General features: G+C 41.1%; 1 protein-coding gene across 1 annotated transcript in view; it reads left to right on the top strand.

Moving 5' to 3' along the window:
- Positions 1-23,743, top strand: part of LOC145415669 (ankyrin repeat and BTB/POZ domain-containing protein 2) — a 208,935-nt gene that overhangs the window by 106,947 nt on the left and 78,245 nt on the right. Inside the window, exons 9-10 of the mRNA XM_080284884.1 lie at positions 7,258-7,535; positions 22,142-22,264. Of these exons, the coding sequence (XP_080141010.1) occupies positions 7,258-7,535; positions 22,142-22,264 (401 nt within the window). The remainder of the gene's footprint in view (positions 1-7,257; positions 7,536-22,141; positions 22,265-23,743) is intronic.

Raw genomic sequence — 23,743 nt, 5'->3', positions numbered from 1 at the left:
TGACCCGTGTAAACCTTCATTGTGCCTTATATGAGGTCTGCAGCTCGGCAAAGGTTGAAATAGCTAGCAGATCTCATCTTCCTTGTGGCAGCATCAAAACCTTTATCCTTATCGCCTCTCCTTAAATAAAACAGTTCATCAGGGACAGAAAAAAAAAAAAATCATCCCAGCAGAACTTACACAACCTAAACAACACCATAAATGAACTAATCAAAACACAAAAGCAGGAAAACTGGAAAAAAACTTGTGGACACCTTTGACACCATAAATCCTTAAGGGGTTGCCACAAATAAATTGCCTCCAGGTCACCTTGTCCTGTCATCAAACTGTCCTCTCTCCACCTCACACCCACATCTCTTATCTCTCCACCCTATCTTACCATCTTATCCTCAGTCTCCCCCTCCCCTTCCCCCTCCCTCATCTCACTTACACTCTCTTAGTCATTCTCTCATTGTCCACTCTATCCACATGGCCAAACCATCTTAAAGTGCATCTAATACTTTCCAGCACATCCATCAGTACAACACTCCTTTACTTCCATAATTATCAATTTGTCTTTCCATTTATCTTCACATGCTTCTCTCAGATAACTCATTTTGCACTGCTCTCACTCAGCTTATGTCATACATACAGGACCAAGGTTCCTGCCATACATTGGAGATCACAACACTGCTGTGCAGCAACTTTTTTTTTTTCTTCCATGCTCACTTCTCTATTCTGTATTGCAGCTCTCAGTGAACCATCATCCCTTCTTCTCTGATGCATTCTTTCTTGCATTTCATGCTCTATATTTTCATACAATGAACAGTAGCAAATTCTGGAAAATAGTGACAATATATCCATATACAGTACCCTCGCGTCCAACACGCATTAGTCCAGCACGATTCAGTTCCAGCACGGAGAGCAATTAATTAGTATTATTTAATACGATTTAATTACTGCAACACGAGTGTGTTAGCATAAAACGCACAGAGCTCCGAGAAGTGGGCGAAATCCACAGAGTTCACTCTAGCACGATCACCCCCGGTCCAACACGGTCATACTGGACATTCTCATGATGATGATAGCCAATGAAAAACTTCTGCTCAAGTAGCCTTCCCCGCCCGCTATTGTGACGTGATCGTGATGCCGCTCAATTAAAAACGCTTATGGTGTCACGTGATGTTTTGTTTACATTTCTCCCGCCACAGAGCCACTCAGTCGCATAATTGCATTGGAAGGTGCTTTTTTCTTGCTGTATTTTCTGCCCTTGTTACTGCATTTTACCCTGCTCACGATGCCTAGGAAGCCTTCTGAGAACCCCAAGAAGCGTTGGCACCTCCTTCAGGCCACCAAGCTAGAAAGCATCGAGAGGAAGAAGAAAGGGGAGAGGAAAGTTGACATTGCCAAGGCCTACGACATGAATGAAGCCAATGTGATCATAATAAAAAACTTAAGACAAGATCCTGGCAGCCGAAGGCTATCACACGGCACTTCATACCAGGTTTGCCGAGGATACGATGGTAAATCGGAACGGTAACGTGGTAAAATTGCCGACGATACCACGGGCATTTGGAATTCATCTGGATGGATTCCTGCCCAGCATACGACGGGGAAAACAGTGTGACCAAAACCCAGGCGACTCGACAGAGAATGTATCGTGCTACAGCATTGAATTTAGCCTGACACTGAATACATATTAATATTTTAGAATAAATATCAATCGTTTTGAAACCCTTCTCATCGGCGTGCATACCAGTTTATAAACAAAGTTGTTTCTCCTTATTCTCTTTCGAGTCAGCAACAACGATCACTTTCCACAGTCACGAGACGGGGCTCTGGCAACAGTGTGAGAAGCATGCACTTTGCCGAGGATTACAGGGCTAGGACAGGCAGAAGCAGGACCTTCCATGGCTGTGGACGAAGATAGTGATTCTGAGTGTGATTACGAAGGATTTATGAGGGAGGTTTGATTTCGAAGGATTTATGAGGGAGGTTGAGGAGGAGCAACAGCCATCACCCGCTAGTGACGCCAGCAGCCATCCTCCGGGGACCAAGTAGGACTAACTACAGCCTTGGATGCCACCTTCCATTCCCAGCAAGCCCACCAACACTATCCTAAAAGGTTAGTTATCATTCATAGCACAGTACCATTTATTATAATTACAATAGTACCAATATATGTATAGGTATATGGTAGGTATTTAGGATGACTTTTCCGAGGGTTGCTGACATAATTCATTTTTCCCCATAAGCTCTATTGTTAGTCCAACACGTTTTTGGTCCAACACGTGACCCATGCATGACAATATTACCGTGCTGGACGCGAGGGTACTGTATCTAACCTCACCCCCACCAACTCATGCAGAGCTGCCAAGTAGTGATGGAACAGTCCTCGGCAAAAAGGAACAAACAGACAACCTAGTTAACTATTATAATCAGTGAGCCACAAAAATTAATCCACAAAACAGAGCCATCACTTAAACAATCAAAAGAAAGGCACAAACGCCACCTCCATTTACCTCATGACAAGCACTGTACATCAAATGATCAAATGCACAGAAACTTCTAAAGCGGTAGGACCAGATCAGATTTGAAACTTAAAACACCTTGATCCCAGAGCAATAAATGCTCTCACTGAAATTATCAACTTCTGAACTCACAACCAGATCCCTGATATCAGAAGATAGCAAACATCATCCCCATACTTAAGTCAGGTCAGCCTTCCCTTAGTCCTGGTATGGATGATGAAAAAAAAGGACAGATTCTGGAATGATTTGATACATATGTTGGTAATATGGGAGATGATGAGATTGTACTTCTGGGTGGGGATTTTAATGGTCATGTGGCAGCAATAGCACATGGATATGAAGGGTTGCATGGGGGATGCGCATGTATGAGGAATGCGGAAGGGGAAAGCATACTGGAGTTTGGGGAGACAAGAATTGTGTGCATCAGTCGAGCAGGGCAGTACTCCCAAGGTGGATGGAAAGCAGATGACAGGGAGAGCTGGAGCTCCCGTTTCATCAGCCCTCGGGACTAGTTCCTGACCATCCCCCTTTGTTGAACTTTTTCAGTGTTTCAGTAACACAGAGAGTAGGACAGCATGCTCTTCAATACAAGTTTCTCTAACTGTCAACACCAATCTACATGCACAGTGCACACTACACTTCCTTAAAAAAAAAAAAAAAAAAAAAAAAAAAAAAAAAAGGGCACACAAATACCAGGCCTTGGAGTCCCTGGGGGGGTGGTCCATAAATGCCCTCATCCACCCCTTTCCCGGTGACGACTCAGTGAGATGCTTGGAACCACTGTCTGACTCACTTCTTCATTTCTGCAACATTTGCGGCCTTTCCTCTAACTTTCTCTCTGTCAAATACCGTCTCTCCTCCTCTAAACCTCACCTTCTCTTCCTGACAGAGACTCAGCTGTCTGAGGTAACTGACAGCAAACCCTTTTCTGTATCCTCCTACTTCCTCTGCACTCATTTCAAAGCCAAAGGTGGCTGTTGTGTATATGTACACAACGACTTATTTTGCTCTCATGTTCCTGAACGTGATTCTTCTGAATTCTCTACTTTCTGGCCTCGGCTTTTCTGTCATTCTCTGACTAAATATATCTGCACTGTTTACTTATCCCCTGCTTCTACTGACTATGAAAAATTCTTCGACTGTCTTACTTCTACAATGGAACAAAAATACGAGAAGGATATTGTTAATAAAAGGAAGAAAGAACCCAATCTGTTCTGTAGGTTTGTTAATAGTGAAATGAGAACAAAGAACAGCATAGTGAAACTGAGAGATGGTGATGTAATATATGAGGAAGCAGAGGAAATGTGTAACAAAATGAATGATAAATTGCTGTTGGTATTTGTAACAGAAGAGGTGGTATTTGTAACAGAAGAGGAATTCCTAGAACCTGTAACAGAGATGCAACCCCTGAAACTGGAAACAGTAGTAGTCGAGAGAAATGAGATACTTCAGTTGATGAAGGATACAGATGTGAGAAAGGCATTGGGACTGGATGAAGTAGCTGGTTGGATCTTGAAAGAATGTGCAGGCCAGTTAGTGATGCCTATCAGTGATATTATAAGGTTTTCCATAGAAAGTGGGGAGCTACCTTCTGAATGGAAGAGCAAATATAGTTCTGATTTATAAAAGTGGTGACAGGTAGGACCAGCTTAACTATAGACCAGTCTCCCTCACCAGTGTAGTCTGCAGACTATGTGAAAATGTCATTAGAAAAAGATGGATAAAATTCCATGAAGGGCATATGGTAATAACGTCCAAGCAATTTGGATTTAGAGAAGGGTAGTCTTGTGTAATGAACTTGTTGAGCTTCTATAGTAGAGTGACAGACATTGTTCAAGAAAGGGAAGGATGGATAGAATGTATTTATCTGGATTTAAAGAAGGCTTTTGATAGAGTGCCACACAGGAGATTATTATGGAAATTGAAAACCTATGGAGGCATACATGGAAAATTGTTGAAATAGATGGAAAATTATTTGATAGGAAGACAAATGAGAACCATAATAAGACAAGTTTTCCCAGTGAACAAAAGTAACTAGTGGAGTGCCCCAAGGTTCAGTGTTGGCCCCAGTCATGTTCTTGATATATATCAATGGCATGCCTGAAGGGTTGAGTACTTATATGAGTTTATTTTATTTATTTATTTATTTTTTTTTATGTGAGGAAGAAGGAACCAAAGGCCACAAGCCTGCAATAACTGTTCCCTCCTGCAGAGAAACAAAATACAAGAGAGAGCCAAATTCAAGATTTGCTGATGATACAAAAATTATGAAACATATTAAAGAAGTAAATATTGTAAGGAATTACAAAAAGATTCTTGACACTCTCCACAAGTGAAATCAGATGCAGAGAATGGAATTCAACAGTAATATTGGAAATGGGAGTCAGTGATAAGAGACCAAGGTATGCATACAAGATGGGAGATGAAATAATAAGGAAGACAAAAGAAGAAAAGGACCATGGTCTGACTATATTGAATAACCTGTCACCAGAGAAACATATAAACAGGATTACTCGAGGAATTTACAGGTTACTGACCAGCATGAGAGTGGCATTTAATTATATGGATGAAGAGATGGTGAGAGAGTTAATAGTGACTATGATAAGACCGAGACTGGAATATCCAGCAGTGATGTGGTCACCACACTTCAAAAAGCATACCAGTAAACTAGAAAGAATACAAAGGATAGCCACAAAATTGACACCAAGCTTGAGGAAGTTGTCTTATGAGGAGAGATTAGATAAGATGAAATTGTCAACCCCGAGAGAGGGAAGAGAGAGGGGAGATTTGAGTGCAGTGTTTAGAGGAGTAAGAGGAATAGAACTTATGGACAGAGAGGACCTCTTTATGAAAGATGATGGAAGAACAAGAGGACATGAATTCAAGCTGAAGAAGAATCGATGCCTCAGTGATGTAAAGAAATTTAGCTTTCTGAACAGAACTATAGACAATGGGAATAAATTAGAGGAAGAGGTGGTTTGAACAGAGAGCATCCATGTGTTTAAATATTGATTAGATAGTAAATATTTGTAGAAAAGAGATGGAGCAACACGAGCTTAGCTCAAATCCTGTATAATACAATTAGGTAAATACATCCTGATGAGCTTAGGGTTGCAACAACAAACAAGACTTGGAGCAGCATCAGGTGTTTTGTAAATAGCACAGAGCTAGGAAATGTGTTTCTTCACATGGTGTTATGGTGGTTAGACAGCTGAGGTTGAGATGCATGCCTGGCATACAGATTTTTATTAATTTAGCTGCATTCACAGAGGTGGCTAGATATAGTGCTTATATCCCTAACTGTGTCACTCACTCACTGAGTTACTGTACTTTGTTGAAGAATGGTATCCAGGTCATGTGCGAGGAATGTTGGGAAAGTGAATTTTCCACAGTAAGAACCCGCCCACCCCCAAAGGAACAAAAATATTTATGCAGTGGCAGAGCATCATTTGTACCAGGTTATAAACATGATGGAACCCCCAGGGGCTACCCCCTTGTCTCAGACAGTCATTATTCACCGCCAAAGAATGTGAAATTTTGCATATTGATGGGTTCTCATATTGAGAAGGGGGGAATCCACTTTGGTTGTCCCTTATGGTGGAGGGAGTGGCTCCTGGGGTTCCCAGCAGAGCAGTTATGCATGGCCATATGTATAACCATGGAACATAAAATTTTGCGTATTCTAGATGTGTACCCCAGCCTTGTCTGAAACAGGATGAGACCCTCAGTGACGTCTCCCTCAATGAGTAGTGGGGAAGGGCAGCCCTCTGGGGTGACAATGCCACGTTTATCTAAGAACATGAAGTTTGCACAGTGGGGGATCTATACTGCTGCCACATTTTAGGCAGGGTGAGACCCTCAGAACCCAAGAACATGACTTTTTCGTCCTGGTTGACATTCACCCTAGTCACATTTTATGCAGGGTGGGACCCCCAGCAGCTATCTCCCCATGGGGGGGGTGACTGTTCCTTGGAGAACAATGCAGTAGTTTTCACCTACACACATGAAATTTTGCACAATAGGAGAGCTTCAACCCGACCAGAATTTAGAGTGAGTAGGATTCCTGAGGGTTTCCCCTGCGCATCCTCTGTAAATAACTATGTCTTTCCCCTCACAATAGTGCATGGGTAGGTGCAACTATCATAGGTGTTTTTTGTCTCATTTTTTCCTCCATGTTATCTTTGAAATGAATTCTTTAACCAAGTGAGATGTAAAAGAAGTCATATAGTTAAAATAAATTATTATTAAGCAAGGGTTACCTGTGCTGTATATCATCACCAGAGGGCAAATTTTGGCTCTGTGAATTGTTATTGAATATACAGTGCTTTACATTAATGGGAATTTGATATGTAGGACATACTTCTTAGGGGATTTTATGTTATTTTAACTGTTCTGAGGTTTTCAGGGTAGCTCAAGATACTCCTGTTGACTCCTTGTAAGATTGTCGTTAGTGTTGCCCGTATGCCCTGTATTTTTACATAAGTAAATGAAATTCAGTTGAACTTTTAGTGAAGGAAGTGTTCTTGTTACTGAATATCATTTTGTGACAGTGGCTCATGCATATTTCAGGTATGGTGTAGTATGTTAGTTCATATTTTTTTAATGTTAGTGCCTTTGTTTGCTGTATTAGTTATACAGTATTAAGCCTGTTTAATTGTGCAAATATATACTGTTGTTGTGCACAGGAAGAAGCAAGTATAGGTCTCCTGTTGAAGCTCTGCAGTGACCCAACATTTTATCTCAACAGGAGCACTGTGTTTGCCTAGATGGTCCAGCACTGCCAGTATTGAAACTTCATCATCTGTGAGTACTGGAGGTGTGGGAGGAGCAGCAGTGGGCACAGCAGCAGGGGCTACCAATGGAGGAAGTTCAGGTGTGGCCAGTGTGGCTTCTGGGACTGGAGGAGGGGATGGAGTGGGGGGTGGAGGGAGTCTGGGTGCTGGGGCCGGAGGCACTGGACCTCAGCCATCACGATGCTCATCAAGTGTGACTCTCACTCCTGAAGAGCACTCCAGAACCAGCAAGGTAATAATGCTTATGGTTGCAGTAAGACTGCTTATGTTAAAAAAAGAATAAACTTTTTCTACACAACTGATACTGGTACTGATACTTTGGAGAAGCTGCTAGCTAGGTCAGCTTTATAGATAGCAGTGGAATATTAATAGGCAGTATTTTTGTAAAATATTGTGGATTTTGGATATTAAAAAAAAAAAAAAAAAAAAAAAAAAAAAAAAAAGGCATCATCCATCCATCATCCAATCCTATGTCACCCCATAAGGAGCATAGGAATCCGGGGCTAGGCAAGTTGGTCCTGACATTTAAGATGAGAGTGACCAGCCTCACTCATCCCTGAGTGGCATTATGTGAGCAGTAAACCCCAACCACCCCATGGATATAAACCTACAGAGGCTCAGTCCAGTTGGAGCACCTTTATTACCCACTAAACCACCAGGTGCCATAATTTGGTTATATGGTTACCACCCAGCATAGTAAATGATTTCCTGGTGTATAGGAAACCATTTGGTATGTCACTCTGTGTACTGTAGAGTCACCCATAGGCAGAAGGAAGAGGAAAGAATGAAGGAAAGAAAGACAGAAGAGGATGTGTAAAGTCACCATTAGGTAGAAAAAGGAGGAAAGAATGAAGGAAGGAGAGAATAGGAAGGATGGAAGAGAGGAGGGCAGACACCCAAAGCAGCATTACATCAATTGAGTGGATGGTGAGCGTCCCAACCTGCCACAATAGAAAGCATCATACACTGAGGAATTTTGTACAGTACCTGCATGTCATAATGTTTGTTAACACTCTGAGGCTCCTGTAAAGTGGTTCATTGGCCAGTCTCAATTGAATAAAATCATCTGGCAAAAGTAAAGGTCATGGTGGGGGTACATATCATGGGGCACTTAACCGTGGTTCACATCTCTGTAACTTAGACCTTTGAAAGTTTCAGCCTGTGGTGGGTTATTCACTTACTGTCCTGGGATATAAGGTCACTGCATCATCCAGATTACCACAGTTACCTCCCCTCTTGTTAACCCTATGTATACCAACCCAACTCTCTTAGTTAACGCTAGGTATTCATTTAGTCTACCAACCCAAGTCTCCCTAGTTGTCAACCCTAGGTATTCATTTAACTTACCAACCCACAAAGATTGGATGGACACCTGAAGTGAATAATGCCAGCTGCCTGCACCAGGATTTGAACCTTGACATTGTTGGTGTGGCAGCTTTGTAACTAATGATTCCAACTATTCAGCCATCACAGCAGTGTTAGCAAGAACAGAATACTGTACTAGTATTGTCTCAACCATCAGAGGGTTAATACCTGTAGTACTAATATTAAGTATCAGTCACCTGTGAGTCTCTCAGCTGAATTAAATTATCTGGTATGGTATCATTTGTAATAGAATGTTACTGTAGAGTTGCCCCAACCATGAGAGGGATAAGTTAGTTTAGTCTACCAGTGATACCAGTATTAGTTTCACATTTAATCAGTCAGAAGTACTGGTACAGTTATTTATTGCCATACAGTTTGCTTTCAACTTATGGTGTGACCTAGTGATTCAGGAACTGAGATGTGTCATTTGCATTTGGGTTTACTTACTGCAGTTAGATTCTAGTTGGGCATTTGATTTTAGTATAATAATTTCATTGCTGTAGTATAATTGCCAGTCATTACATCACTGAGATTCCCGAATAACTCTGTCACTAGGAGAGGTCTCTTCTTACATGAATGCAATCCTGTAGTGGAGACAAGAATAGAATAACAGTGATGTCATTGTACTGAAGGGGTTGATACTACTGTAAACACCTAAATGATATCTCTTTCATGTCACATAATAAACAGTGGATAATTGTGTCTGTTGGATGATATGTGAGAGTATGGTGCCTTCTTTTTGTTGCTGCAGATCACTGAGCTGTGGAAATGAAAATCAGTGTAAGTTTCGAATCATAAGCTTAAAAAAAAAGTTGAAAAATTGAGTTACGTCAAGTGACAGCCGATCATATAACAATTGATCAAGTAGTGATGCCATTATAACATGGGTTCAGTGGGAATATGTTTTTGTTCAAGAGTCACACACCCAAAAGTCTAAAAACAAGTTTCCAACTAACTTAAAGTGGTTCATTGGCCAGTCGTAGTCATCACCTTGGGTCCCCTTGTGACTAGCCATGCACATAACATGAAGGAGACAGGTTGTTGCCACCAGCATGCATATTTACATAAACATTTTAGAGTACTATTTTCCACAGAAGGACCTAAGGTACTAAGAAGATTTTGTCAGTTATTAAAAGTAAGAGTGAGATACATACATTAGATGGTTAGGAGTAGAGCCAAAAGCTGGTGATTAGCTACATATGTAACACAAAACAAGCAGGCTGGCACTGCCAGCTTGCATATTTGTGTAAACATTTTACTGATAAAAGTGAGAGTGAGATGCATAGATGGAAATGAGTAGAGCAAAGAGCAGATGGTTAGCTACATGCTTAAAACAATGGTGACAGGCTGGTAATGCCAGCATGCATTCAGTATTTATCCCCATCATTACTCATATGGTCGGGATATAGGAATCGCCCCTGTCCATCCATCCGTCTGTCTGCCTGTCCATCTGCCCGTCTTTCCATTCGGGCCTGTATCTCGGAAAGGTGGATTGTTTTCATATCACAGAAGGGTAGAGTATGTGTCAGAGTTGATGCCCGTATATGTAAAATGGCCATTTTGTCTGAACTGTACAAGCTATGACCATATAAGGAAAAATCTGTCATGTGTTATATTTTGGAGACTTCTTGCTGGATACTCTTCATATCATACAGAAAGATAGATTATGAGTCCTACTTTAGGTCCTTATATATGAAATTGTCACATTGTAAGTATTGTATGAGTTTTTTCCATATAAGGAAACTAATCTGTTAATAGCTGTGTACTAATCAGAAATAAACAAACCACCACTTACAAATAATAAGTGACCAGTACGGTACATGTAAATTCAAACATTTATGAATATATAAAATATCTGAGGAACTGTTATTAGTAATACATTTTACAAGAATAATAAATGGACCTAATATACAGGGTGTCCACACTATAAATTGAAGAAGGGTATAAGATATATCTGGTAGTGTTGACCCTTCAGTTTATGAGACATCCAAATTCTTGGCTTCTGAGAATTTACTATTGTATTTTCTGGGAAGGAGTAGGGTCATGCAGGAGGTCGGTGAAACACCTTACTGTAGCTGTTGGTCCTATATTTCTACACTGCTTTCTCCGTAAATGCTAGATGACAACGGGGAGATTGGACTTGTTCCAGGTCTGGACAAGACTTGAAAAATACTTGAAAACTAAACAGTGCCCATGCTGGACCCAGTGTCAGAAGTAACATATTCTGCCAGAACTTGGTTGAAGTCCACTCCCAGACTTATATTCAGACTTGCACCGAGACTTACTCTTTGACTTGCCTCATGACTTACTCCAAGACTTGCATCAGGACTTCTCCAGGACTTGCACCCCTGAAAGTGTTAGAACTTTTGGGTAGTTTCAAGCAAAGTAATAAGATAAAAGTATCATACTTTAATATGAAAAATAAAACTTTTCAGTGAAATATTTTAAGGTATTAGATAATGCCGCTGCCCTTTGACCACCCTAACCTCTAGATGTTAGGGTGATACTGCATTGGATAAAAATTCGTCACCTTATTTTATAATTACAAAACAGTTTTTAGTGTCAAGGTGGTGTATATGAGTCACTGGTCTTATCCCAGGACATGAAACTGCTGACAACAGCTGTTTCTGCCTCTCCTCACGCACAGCCGCTCCGTACTCTTCTCGTATCTAACAATTTCCAGGGCGGATTTCACTTTCAAAATATTACTAACATAGGCACAATACAATCAGAATACCTTTTAGGGGAATAGAAGTCAGTGCACTAACTCATAATGGGGCCAGGAGAAGGAAAGCTCCAAGCAGGATGCTGTGATCCTGCTCCCAAGAAATTAAAACAGAGAGACACCAGTCATCTTGTCTCCCCTCACACCAAGCATTCACCCTCCCCTTAGGGATCCTTATGACAAACCTTTTAAATTATCAGTGGTATTTTCTTTTAGAAATGTGGATAAATATCACAAAATATACTGGAACTCATTTGTAATATAATAGCTTCAGGTGTCATTGTTCACCTGAAAAAAATAAATACTGAATCAATGTAAAGAATACATAACATCACAACAAAAATGTATAAAAACCTGGGATAGTACAGTGCAAGGTGCAAAAAAAATTTAATGGCATTGATTTTCAGCCTGTACAGCTGTATCTTGGAAACTACTGTACTTGCTGGATCATCCCTCATGTCTTAAAGAAAGGTAGTGTACAAGTCCTAGTTTATGCCTCTTTATATGAAATTGCGATACTTAGTGCATATCAATATATTCTTTACCACATGGTGGAGATACATCTCTGCTCAAGGCTTTTTATATACGTATAGTAAACTCTCAATTACATATTGTAATTCAGCCAGGCTGTATGCCGAATAATGTGAAATGCCAGATATTGCGTATCGGCTTTGAGCCGGATATTGTGATTCTATCCATCTCGACCCTTTATCCTAAAAACTTTACCATGACTAAAAGATGAAAACTAAGCTTATAAAAACAAGACAGTATTGATATAGTACAGTAATACAGTACTGTACATAGTGTACAGTACTATTGTCTGTACCCACCAAGTGTCAGCATCGATGGGGAGAAACAGCACTGGGGGGTTCACACCAGTAAACAGTACAGTACACAATTCAGTACGTGTAGTTTAGCAATCATAATAGAGCACTGTGACATGAGCACTGACAGGCCATTAGCTTTGCAATACAATGCAATACAGTAGCTTGAACTTAGGATGCCACAGAGTTAGTCAAAGCACCAGAGTTTTGTGACTGCATGGTCAGAGGAGCAGGAGCGCACAGGCATGTCTTGACTCTGCAACATCCACAGGCGAGAATGAGAGTGCGGCGGTATTCTGGATGTGTTAGATAAGCCACACCCATGATGGATTCTGATTGGCTGGCTCATAGTGGGTGTTTCATTACCTCCCAAATTTCGGGATTTCCCCTGGCACCAGTTGGCTACAGCTTACAAGCTGGTTGAGACACCTCAGTGCTGAACATTGTACTGGACCGCTGGCTACATCCCGTTTTAGTGCTGGGTGTTGCATAATTTCGCCAGATATTGCTCTATCAGAGCCAGGATAGCTGCACTGGATATTACATTGGGCCTGATATTGTGCTGACAAATAACTGAGAGTTTACTGTAAATATTTTATTATTTTCCATAGACAGTGCTAGAGGCTGTAAGAATATTTTGTTGTTTATTAAACATAAGAGAGATGCATAGATGGAAAGGAGTAAAGCCAAAAGCAAGCAACTAGCTACATACATAGCACAAAGGAGACAGAATGGCACTGCCATAATTATGTAAACATTTTATTATTTATTATTTGGAAACTCCCTGTACTGTTGTTTTCAGATGATACTGTGTTGTTGAGTGAAGACAAAGGGGAGCTGCAAGGCTTGGTGGATGAGTTTGGGAGAGTGTGTAAGAAACGGAATCTAAAGGTGAATGTAGGGAAGAGTAAAGTGATGATTTTTGAGAGAGGTGAAGTCAGTGAATGTACAGCGAGGTTGGATGGTGAGGAATTGGAAAATGTGAGTACGTTTAAGTACTTGGGTAGTGTGATGAGTAAGGATGGAGGTTTGGAGGGTGAAGTGCTTGAAAGGGTACAGCAGGGAAGAAAGGTTGCTGGTTCTTTGAAAGCAGTGATAAGAAACAGGGAAGTGAGCATGGAAGTGAAAAAGTTACTACATGACGGTATTGTGATACCAACTCTAACGTACGGAAGTGAAGCTTGGACGTTGTTGGAAGGACACAAGTCAAGAGTGAGAGCAGTGGAAACGAGTTATTTAAGAGGATCCTGTGGAGTCACATGGAGAGACAGGCTGATGAATGAGGATGTAAAGCAGCGTTGTGGTGTTGATGTGGATGTGATAGGAAGCGTTATGAGGAACACACTGAGGTGGTTTGGCCATGTGGAGAGGATGGAGGGTGAAAGACTGACGAAGAGAGTGTATGTGAGTGAGGTGGAGGGGGGAAGAGGGAGGGGGAGGCCAAGGATGAGATGGAGGGATGGGGTGGAGAGGTATATGAGAAAGGGGGGTGTGAGTTGGGAGCAGGACAGTGAAATGGCAGGGGACAGGGCGACTTGGAGGCGATTTGTTTGTGGCCACCCCAAACAGGATTGAGGCGTCTGGCATTAGATAGATAGATTTTATTATTTTCCACAGAAGGAGCTACAAGCACTAAGAACATTTTGTTATTTATTAAAAGTGTTAGTCAGACACTTGCACTGCATTATTATGATAGTGATGGTGGTCTGATGGCTATGCACATGCCAGGTGATGTAACACAATGCACTTAAGTGAGTAGAGTGGAGTGTTTGTCTAATGATGTTGTTATATTTTTTGTTTCCTTCATGTTCAACAACATCCATACTCATAGTGGAAGTTCAGTAGATAACCATAAATTCAGTTTGGAAACCAACAAAAATGATGGAAATCATTAACAGCATGTGTGCTGGAGGTAAAAAACAATATCTTTACAGTGCACTAACACCCACTTATTTTCACATTAGAGTATCTCAGTTGTTCTCAGTGTCTCTCCTATGATCTATAGTTCATATAGTATATAATCAGCGGATAATTATACAGTTATTATAGGGTACATAACACACTTTACGAAAATACCAAAACTGCTTTTGGTATCAACAGGTATACATGGAGCACCCAGTCTTAAAAAAGAAAAAAAAAAAGAAAAAATCAATTTCTCCAAAACTGCTTATGATATCAACATGGAGTTTGGTTGCATTCACTTTCTGAAGGGTCATACATTATTGTACAGTATAATCATAAATACCAATACCTATTGCCAATTTTGAGGCAAGAGAATGCCATCAAAATCAAATGATCATCAGAGATGCAAAACCTTATCTTTACAATTCTGATACCAATGCTTTTACCATTTACAATACAGGTGGCCCTCCACATTCGCAGGGGTTAGGGGACACAGACCCCTGCAAATGTGGATTATCCGGGAATGTTTGGTGTGCCCTCCAGTAAATGCTCTACAGCCACAAATCACCCCCAGTGAGCAAGTGTGCACATACTGTACCTAATAAACCATATCTGGGACCTGAAAGTGGCATAAAATATCACAAATAGCTGATTACTTGCCCACACTCACTTGTGGGCAAGTCATCAGCTACGTATTTACCCCAGCTTCTTACAACCATACCCATTAAATTCAGTCTAGGCTCCACAGAGGGGCAATCCGCAAATCTGCGAGACCAGCGAAAGTTGATTCTGTGAATGTGGAGGGCCGCCTGTATTGTATTTGATACTATATTTAGCCGGATCCATACATGATATTCATATGCTTTGAATAACAGTACAGTTGTTATGGGCTACACAGTGAGTCAATGAAAACAACTGAAAATGCTTTAGAGACCAAACTGGTAGTGCCAAGACAGTGTACAGTACATTATTATGCTACAAACATGCAGTTGGTTTCATTCATTTTCTAGAGGGCATAATTTGCAGTTAAAAAAACACCAATTTCCCATATTTACTCATTTAAAAAAAAGTGTAAAGATGTAGTCAGGGATGGCACATAACACTGTTTAGAATTATCCCGCTCCTTTATTATTGGGGTTACTTTCATTCTTTAGTTGCAGTACTTTGCTTTTCATGTACATGCAATTCACAAGAATTGCTCCAATAGTTTATGTACTGGGAGGAAATCAAATAATAATCGTGCATCGCATCACCTCATTAGAAGTGGTTCTCACTGCCATTTTTCAGTATTCAGTTTCTTCTTTTATCATTATGACAGAAATGTCTACTTTCCTTCATACTTTTTGTAAAGAGTTGTACTTTACAATTCTTCAGTAAAAAAAAAATAAATAAATAAATAAACAAAAATTCTGTAGGTGAAAACCAGCTGAGAGTACAGTGTGTATAAACATTTCGCACACAACTTTCCTTTTTTTATTCTTAAAACTCGTATAGCCCCATGACTGCAGGCTTTATCTCATTTCTCTTTGGTGCACTGTGGTCAGAGGTTGTTTTTCTTTCTGTCCATACAAGATTTATGCACAAACATCAGTTAGTGACAATACAGGAAGAAAGGGTAATTAGTGCTGCTTCAAGGTTTTGACTTCTATCTATCTATCTATCGGTTGCCAGATACCTCAATCCCATAAGGGGTGGCCACAAACAAATCACCTTCATGTTGCCCTGTTTCCCACCATTTCATTGCCCTCCCCCCCAGATTTTTTTTCTTTAATGTGAGGAAGAAGGAACCAAAGGCTGAGCTCACAAAACAGTTCCTTCCAAGAAAAAAACAAAAACAATATAAAAGAGAGACAAATTCAAGATCCATTCATTTCGAGATGCCTGGACACACTGTGTTTAAAAGACTGGAGATGAAGTAGGAAATACAGACAGAGGGAGACTGTTCCAGAGTTGACCTATTGCATAAATGAAGGAATGAGAGTAACGGTTAACTCTTGCATTAGAGAGTTGGACAGAAAAGGGATGAGAGTTTGTTGCTAGACGGGTGCAATGCACCCGTCTTAGAGGTGGAGGGATGCAGGCAGACAGTTCAGAGGAGCAGTGACCATTGAAGTAGTGATAGAAAAGAGATAAAGAGGCAGTGGTGCGGTGAAGAGACAGAGGTTGAAGGGAGCCAGTAAGAGGAGGAGAGTTGATGAGATGAATAGCCTTTGACTCCACCCTGTTGAGAAGAGCTGTATGTGGGGAGCCTCCCCACACATGAAAGTTGTGCTCTAAACAGGGGCGAATAAAACCCGCGTATAAACTCAACAACTGTGCAGGGGTAAACAAGGAACGGAGTCAGCTTAGCACACCTAATCTCTTGGAAGCAGATTTTACAAGATATGCAATATGATCTTTCCAAGATAAGTCTCATGTGAATGAAACCCCAAGCATGTTCAAGGATGATGCAGGATTGAGCTGGATATTACTGTATTAAACAATAGTGGGTACTCCTGTGGAAGATTTTGACAGGTTGGATAATGGATGGATGGATGGATGGATAGGTGTAAAAACTGAGTCTCTGATAAAAAAAAATAAGATTATTTTTATTCCAGTCAGAGATACAAGCCAAGTCAGACATTAGGTGTGCCATAGCCACATCCCTTATCTATTGAAGTAACTGCTGAGATGGACGTTGCGGAAACTGAATGGAAAGGTGAAGGGTGGATTCATCGGCGTACGAGTGGATAGGGTTAGATGTACAGCTTTGAAGATCATTGATAAATAAAAGGAAAAGTGTTGATGAGAGGACAGATCCCTGAGGAACACCACTGTTGACAGATCTAGGAGAAGAATGATGGCCGTCTATAACAGCAGCTATAGAATGACCAGAAAGGAAGCTGTAGATGAAGGCTCGGATAGAGGGCAGTTTGGAAATTAAAGATTTATGCCAGACTCAACTGAAAGCATTTGAGATGTCAAGTGCAATGGCAAAGCTTTCGCCAGAGTCCCAAAAGGAGGATGACCAGGAGTCTGAAAAGTCGGTGAGAAGATTGCCAGTGGAGTGTCCCAGTCGGAACCCATACTGATGATCAGAAAGAAGTTATGATAGGAAAGATGCTTTAAAATTTTTCTGTTAAGAATAGACTCGAAAACTTTTGAGACATAGGATGTTAAAGCAACTGGACGATAGTTAGGGGGTTGGGAATGGTCACCCTTCTTTGGGACTGGTTGAATGAGAACAAACTTCCAGCAAGAAGGAAGGGTACAAGTTGAAAGACAAGGGCAAAAGAGTTTACTTAGGCAGGGTGTAAGCACAGAAGCACAGTTCTTGAGAACAACAGGAGGGACTCCATCAGCCCCATATGCCTTGTTAGTATTGAGGCCAGTGATGCTAGAAAATACATCAGCTGAGGAAATTTTAATGTCAGCCATGACGAAGTCAGAGGGGGGAAGTGATGGTGGAACAGCACCAGATTCATCTAAGGTGGAATTGGAGGAGAAACTCTGAGCGAAGAGATCCGCTTTATCAGGAGAAGAAATAGCTACAGAGCCATCAGAGTGGAAAAGAGGAGGGAAGGATGATGAGGTAAAGTTGTTAGAAAGGTTTTTGGCACAGTGCCAGAAGGAGCGGGAAGAATTTGAGTTGGAGATTTGAGAGCATTTAGTATGGATGAAATTGTTTTTAGCAGAGCGAAGAACAGACTTAGCACGATTCTGGGCAGAAACATCAAAAAGATGTGATTCAGAAGTGGTTTGGCTACGGTACCTTTTATAGGCCCTCTCCTTGTTGCGGACAGCATTAGAACAAGAGTGATTAAACCAAGGCTTTCTTGCATTAGTCAGAGGTTATGAGAAGGGAATGTATGCTTCCATGCCCGAGAGAATAACCTCCGTAATGCACAAGGCACACTCAGATGATTCCTGGCCATGGAAGCAATAATCATTCCAGGGAAAATCAAAGAAGTACTGCCTGAGGGCCTCCCAGTCCGCAGCTCCAAAGTGCCACAGTCGACGTTTCTTTGGAGGTTCCACAGGCCGTACTGAAGTGATAGGACAGGTTCAGGTAACAAGGTTATGATCGGAGGAGCCCAACAGAGAGAAAAGATTAACAGTGTAAGCAGAAGGATTAGTTGTAAGAAGAGGTCAAGCATGTTGGAGCACGCTCCAAGGCAGTCAGGGATATGGGTAGGGTGCTGTACAAGCTGCTGCTTTAGGCCATTAAGGATAGAAAGATGTTGGCTTGTTCACCAGATGGATCAGTGAAAGGAGTGGAGAGCCAAAGGTGGTGGTGAACATTGAAATCTCTTAGAATGGAGATTTCAGAGAAAGGAGAAATGGAAGGAATTTGTTCCATCATAGAAGTAAGATAGTCAAAGAATTTTTTATAGTAGAATTAGGAGATAAGTAAACAGCACAGATATATTTAGTCAGAGAATGACAGGAGAGCCGAAGCCAAAGAGTAGAGAATTCAGAAGAATCAAGTTTAGGAACACGAGAGCAAGATAGGTCATTGCATACATACTGTATACACAACAGCCACCTTTGGCTTTGAAATGAGTATAGAGAAAGTAGGAGGATACTGAAAACGGTTTGCTGTCAGTTGCCTCAGACAGCTGAGTCTTGGTATGAAAGAGAAGGTGAGGTTTAGAGGAGGGTAGGTGGTGTTCAACAGAGAGAAAGTTAGAGGAAAGGCTGCAAATGTTGCAGAAATGAAGAAGAAGTGAGTCAAACAGTGGTTCTAGGCAGCTCATGGAGTCGTCACTGGGAGAGGGGCAGATGGTGGGGGCATTTATGGTTCCCCCCCCCCCGGGGACTCCGAGGCATGTCACCCTCCCCTCTTATATACCTCTCCACTCCATCCCTCCATATCATCCCTGGCCTCCCCTTCCTTCTCCCCCCCTCCACCTCACTTATGCACATTGTCTTCGTTAGTCTCTCGCCCTCCATCCTCTCCATATGGCCAAACCACCTCGATGTATTTCTCCTAACACTTTCTGTCAAGCCACATCCACACCACAACTCTCTTTCACTTCATCATTTGTCTGTTTGTCTCTCAGTGTAGCTCCAAATGCTCCTCTCAAACAACTCAGTTCCACTGCTTTCAGTCTCAAGTTGTGTCCTTCCAACAAGGTCCAAGCTTCACTTCCACGCATTAGAATTTCTATCACAGTACTATCATGCAGTGACTTTTTTATTCCATGCATACTTCTCTATTTCTTGTCACTGCTTTCAAAGAACCAGCAACCTTTCTTCCTTGTTGCACCCTTTCAAGCACTTCATCCTCCAAACTTCCATTCTTACTCATCTCACTACCTAAGTACTGTACTTAAATGCACTCACATTATCCATTCCTCATCATCCAACCTCATTGTACATTCAGTGACTTCATTTCTCCCAAAGACCATAATTTTACTCTTCCCTAGATTCACCTTTTGATTATCTTTCTTACACACTTTCCCAAACTCATTCACCAAGCTTTGCAGTTCCCCTTCATCTTCACTTAACAATACAGTATCATCTGCTTAAACAGTACAGGAGGTTTCCAAATGTTGCCTTTTCTCATTAGGGCTGCTCCAACATCCACTGCCCTACCTTGTGTTTCACTTATAACCCCATCCATATACAGATTGAACAACCATGGAGGCATGATACATCCCTGTTTCAGTCGAACATTCAGATAGAGAAATTCACTCAGTTCACTCTCCATGCACACTGCAGCCATAGCACCCTCATACTGTACATACTCTCCACGGCATTCAACAATTTCCCATTTACGTCATATATTATTAATATCTTTCACATTCCTTTGTATCCACACTGTCATATCCTTTCTCCAGATCCATGGAGGCCACATACAGCTTCTTTCCCTTCTCTAGAAACTATTCCACTAAAGACCTAAGAATGAACATCTGATCTACTCAACCTCTTCCCATCCTAAATCTTCCCTGTTCTTCTCCAACTACTGTAATATTCCTTTGTTATTTCCCTCTCTCAATAAGAATCCTACCTTATACTTTTCGTATTACACTATGAAATCTAATGCCCCAGTTATCAGCACACACTTCTTTTTCCCTTTTTCCTTTGTACAGGAGAATATTTATACCTGACTTCCAATCTTCCGGGACTCTACCTTCTTCCCAGGCCAAGCTGCACATCTTCCATATCGATTCTAATACTGTTGTAATGGGGTGTATAAAAGCCCGCATTGCCTAGAAGCAAAGCAGGGATCCTCTCTTTGCCTCAGTGGTAATGTGCGTGCATATGAAGCATGAGGGCCTGAGTTCAAATCCCAGCCAGACCAGTGATAAATTTGTTAAGTTTCAGTTTGGTTCTTTACACTGGTGGCAGCAGTGGGATGTGAGGTGAGGCTCAAAGGGCAATGATGTGTTGTTGGTTAGCTGGCAGTGTCCTATTCCACATCCCAGGGATGAGCTGTCTGTGTGTGTGGTTCACGGGCTCCCCCAGTGGTGGCCTCCAGTGTGCTACACTACCACATGTATTCAAAACTGACCAAATTAATCACCAGGGGGAGAAAAGAGTGATGTAATGGGGTGTCTAAAAGCCCACATTGCTTTGAGGCAAAGCGGGGATCCTTTCTTTGGCTCAGTGGTAACATGCACGTGTATGAAACGTAAGGGCCTGAGTTCAAATCCCAGCCAGACCAGTGATTAATTTGTTAAGTTTCAGTCTGGGCCTTTACACTATTTCTCCACCATGCTTCAGCATTTCATTGCACACTCCATCAGTTCCTGGGGCTTTCCCCATTTTGACTCTCTTCATTGCTTTCACTACTTCCATCCTACTGCTATCTTCCTCCTTTCTCACCTCCCTCCTTCTCCTAGCCATACCCCAGACACTTATACTAGCATTACTTTCATTCTCTATGTTTAACATTTCCTTAAAGTGTTCTCTCCATCTGCTCACTTTTACTCTGTTCTTCACCATCAATCTACCATTCTTACATTCCCTGTACTTTTCACTCAGATTCCTTCCAAATTCCTCATCCACTGTCTTCCTTCTCTCTCTTACTAATCTTTTCACCTCTTTCTTCCTCTCTATATATAACTCACTCTTCCATCTCTCAGCTTCCTCCATGCCTCTGCTTCCCATCTACTCACTGTATGCTTTCTTCATTTGCACCATAGCTTCTACTCATCAAAATGGTTTTTATTTATTATAATATTGTATTTCTGAGGTATCCATGTGAAAATTCAACCTTTGCTATGTCTCATGGCAGGTTTCATAACAGTATGACTAAATTTCCATGGAAAAGAAAAGAAAAAAAAAAAAAAGTTCGAAAATGATTTCTGGACCAGTGCATGCATGTTAAGCACCTGAGTGTATTAAGTTATGGCACAAAGTGATTAAGCTAATCCACTTCTACCTAAAGGTGTAACTGGTAATGTAAATAATAAAGTCAGGCTGTGGTTATGTGTGTCTGTCCGTGTGTTTGTTTCTTTCATGAGAACGGTAATAGATATCGACCTAAATCTTTTTACATTAGGTCGGGGTAAGTCTAGTGAGTGTCAGAAAAATACAAAACAATAATTTTGGTTGACATATATGACACGACAATGCGAAATTATCTGAAATTGACACAAAATTATGCAAAAATTATTATTATTTTTTTTTACTTTTTGGTCAGAATTGGTCATTGTGGGCACAATAATGATATGGAAACAAAGATAATGTCTTTGCATGTAATGGAAAGTGCACTAGTTAGTCCCGCAGATTTTTGCGGGTAAGCGCAAGTAATTGTTTAAGTGAACGATTGCAGAGCAGTCATTTGTATCACAAGGTTGGAACATAATTCAGAACAGCTTAAGAATGATGGATGTGTGATAATGTATATTTTGAGTAGTATTCATCACTGGCTGTGTATTACAGTATGCTATTAACATCTGATTTTTTTCTCCTACATATTCAAAGAATGGTTGTGTGCTGTGTACTTTACTTTTATATCATACAGGTACTACAATAAGATATTTTATTCAAGTATGGTACCAATTTTTAGGTTGTGTTACTTCATTCCTCCAGACTTTAGAACAGTCACTGCTGACTACATGTGTGGGATCACTGGCTGAGTTGAGTGAGCTTCTGAGCCGAGTGGCACCACATCATCACCGTGCTGCCAACACTTCCTCACCCACACGTGCTCAGGTCAGTCCACTCTGTGCGATAATCACCTCTCCTTTTCTGTGGTATGAAATGTAGGGATACTTTCATGGTGTATAGGTGCAGAAAAATTTGGTAAGGAAATGTTACCCGAATGTTTAGGAAATTCCTATCTATCTTTCTATCTATCTATCTACCTGTCTGTCTATCTGTAGCCAGACACCTTACATCCTGAGGAGTTGGCCACATACAAATCACCTCTATTGCACCTTGTTCTCAGTCATTGTCTCCCTTTCCACCTCATTCACATACACTCATAGTCAGTCTCTCATTCTCCTTTCACTCTACATGGCCAACTATCTCAGTTTGCTTTTAACACTTTCCAGCACATCCACATCAGCCCCATAGTACTCCTCATCTTCCTTATTTGTCTGCCTTTCTCCCCATGGAAATTTACTGGCTCCCCTCAGATACAGTTGACCATCCTCCAGCACAGTAGATACATTCCTGAAGGCATGTTGGAGGAGGATTGAGTTCAACATATTCTATCTCATGGGGATAATAGATGTTGCATTCCTAAGACTTGATGAAAGGGGGTTCATGGGTCACAAGATCAGTTTTAAAGGCCAAGTATAGATTATTACAGGTGCAACTTTATTCACAGAATTTTATAGCTTTCTTAATGCACATACAGTAGCTACTCCCAGATACACCTGGAGAACTTATTTGTTTTCATTCACAAGAGTAAACACCCGTAACTAAATAGATAAAGAATGGTAGCTTTACTCTGAACATAATGTTTAACATTGTAACATTGCAACAGAAGTTAAGGTCCCCAAACAACTTACTCAGCCATTAAAAATCTTGGTGCATCAGACTATTTCAAGAGCTATTATTGTAACACTAATAGTGGATTGGAGTTGAGGTTTTGTGAGGTGACTTGATTCATCATGCCCCAATTTGAGTGTGTTAGTGTTATGATAAGGAGGGGTAGATTGAGATAGTTTGGGCATGTTGAAAGGGTGGAAGATGACAGCTGGGCATGGAGGGCGAGAGGTGTGAACGTTGAGGGTAGGGTTGTGAGGGGAAGACCAAAAAGATCTGGGACAGTGTCATAGAGTGTAAACTCAGGGATAAGGGACTGAATACAGAGACATCCAGAGATTAAGCAATGTGGAAAGCCACCTGTCCTTAACCTGTCCTATGGCTCCAATAAGGCTTCTGGACACCAAAAAAGCATCACTTGTGGCACTTTGGAGCTACTGACAGAGAGGCCTTCAGGCAATACTTCTTTGATTTTCCCTGGAATAATTATTCCTTCAATGGCCAAGAGCCATCAGTGTGTGCCTTGTGCATTACAGAGGTTATTCTTTCGGGCATGGAAGCATACAATCTTCTTTCATTTCCCTTAATAATGCAAAAAACCTTGGTTTAAGTATGCTTGTTCTAATGCTGTCCACAACAAGAAGGCCTACTAAAGTTACTGGAGCCAAACCACTCCTGAATCTCATCTCATTATGCTTC

Source organism: Coenobita brevimanus, chromosome 103, assembly GCF_032717465.1.
Source record: "Coenobita brevimanus isolate Jiangsu-jjx chromosome 103, ASM3271746v2, whole genome shotgun sequence".
NCBI classification, from domain to species: domain Eukaryota; kingdom Metazoa; phylum Arthropoda; class Malacostraca; order Decapoda; family Coenobitidae; genus Coenobita; species Coenobita brevimanus.
Note: the sequence above shows the minus strand (reverse complement) of the source record. Positions and strands in the feature narration are given on the sequence as shown.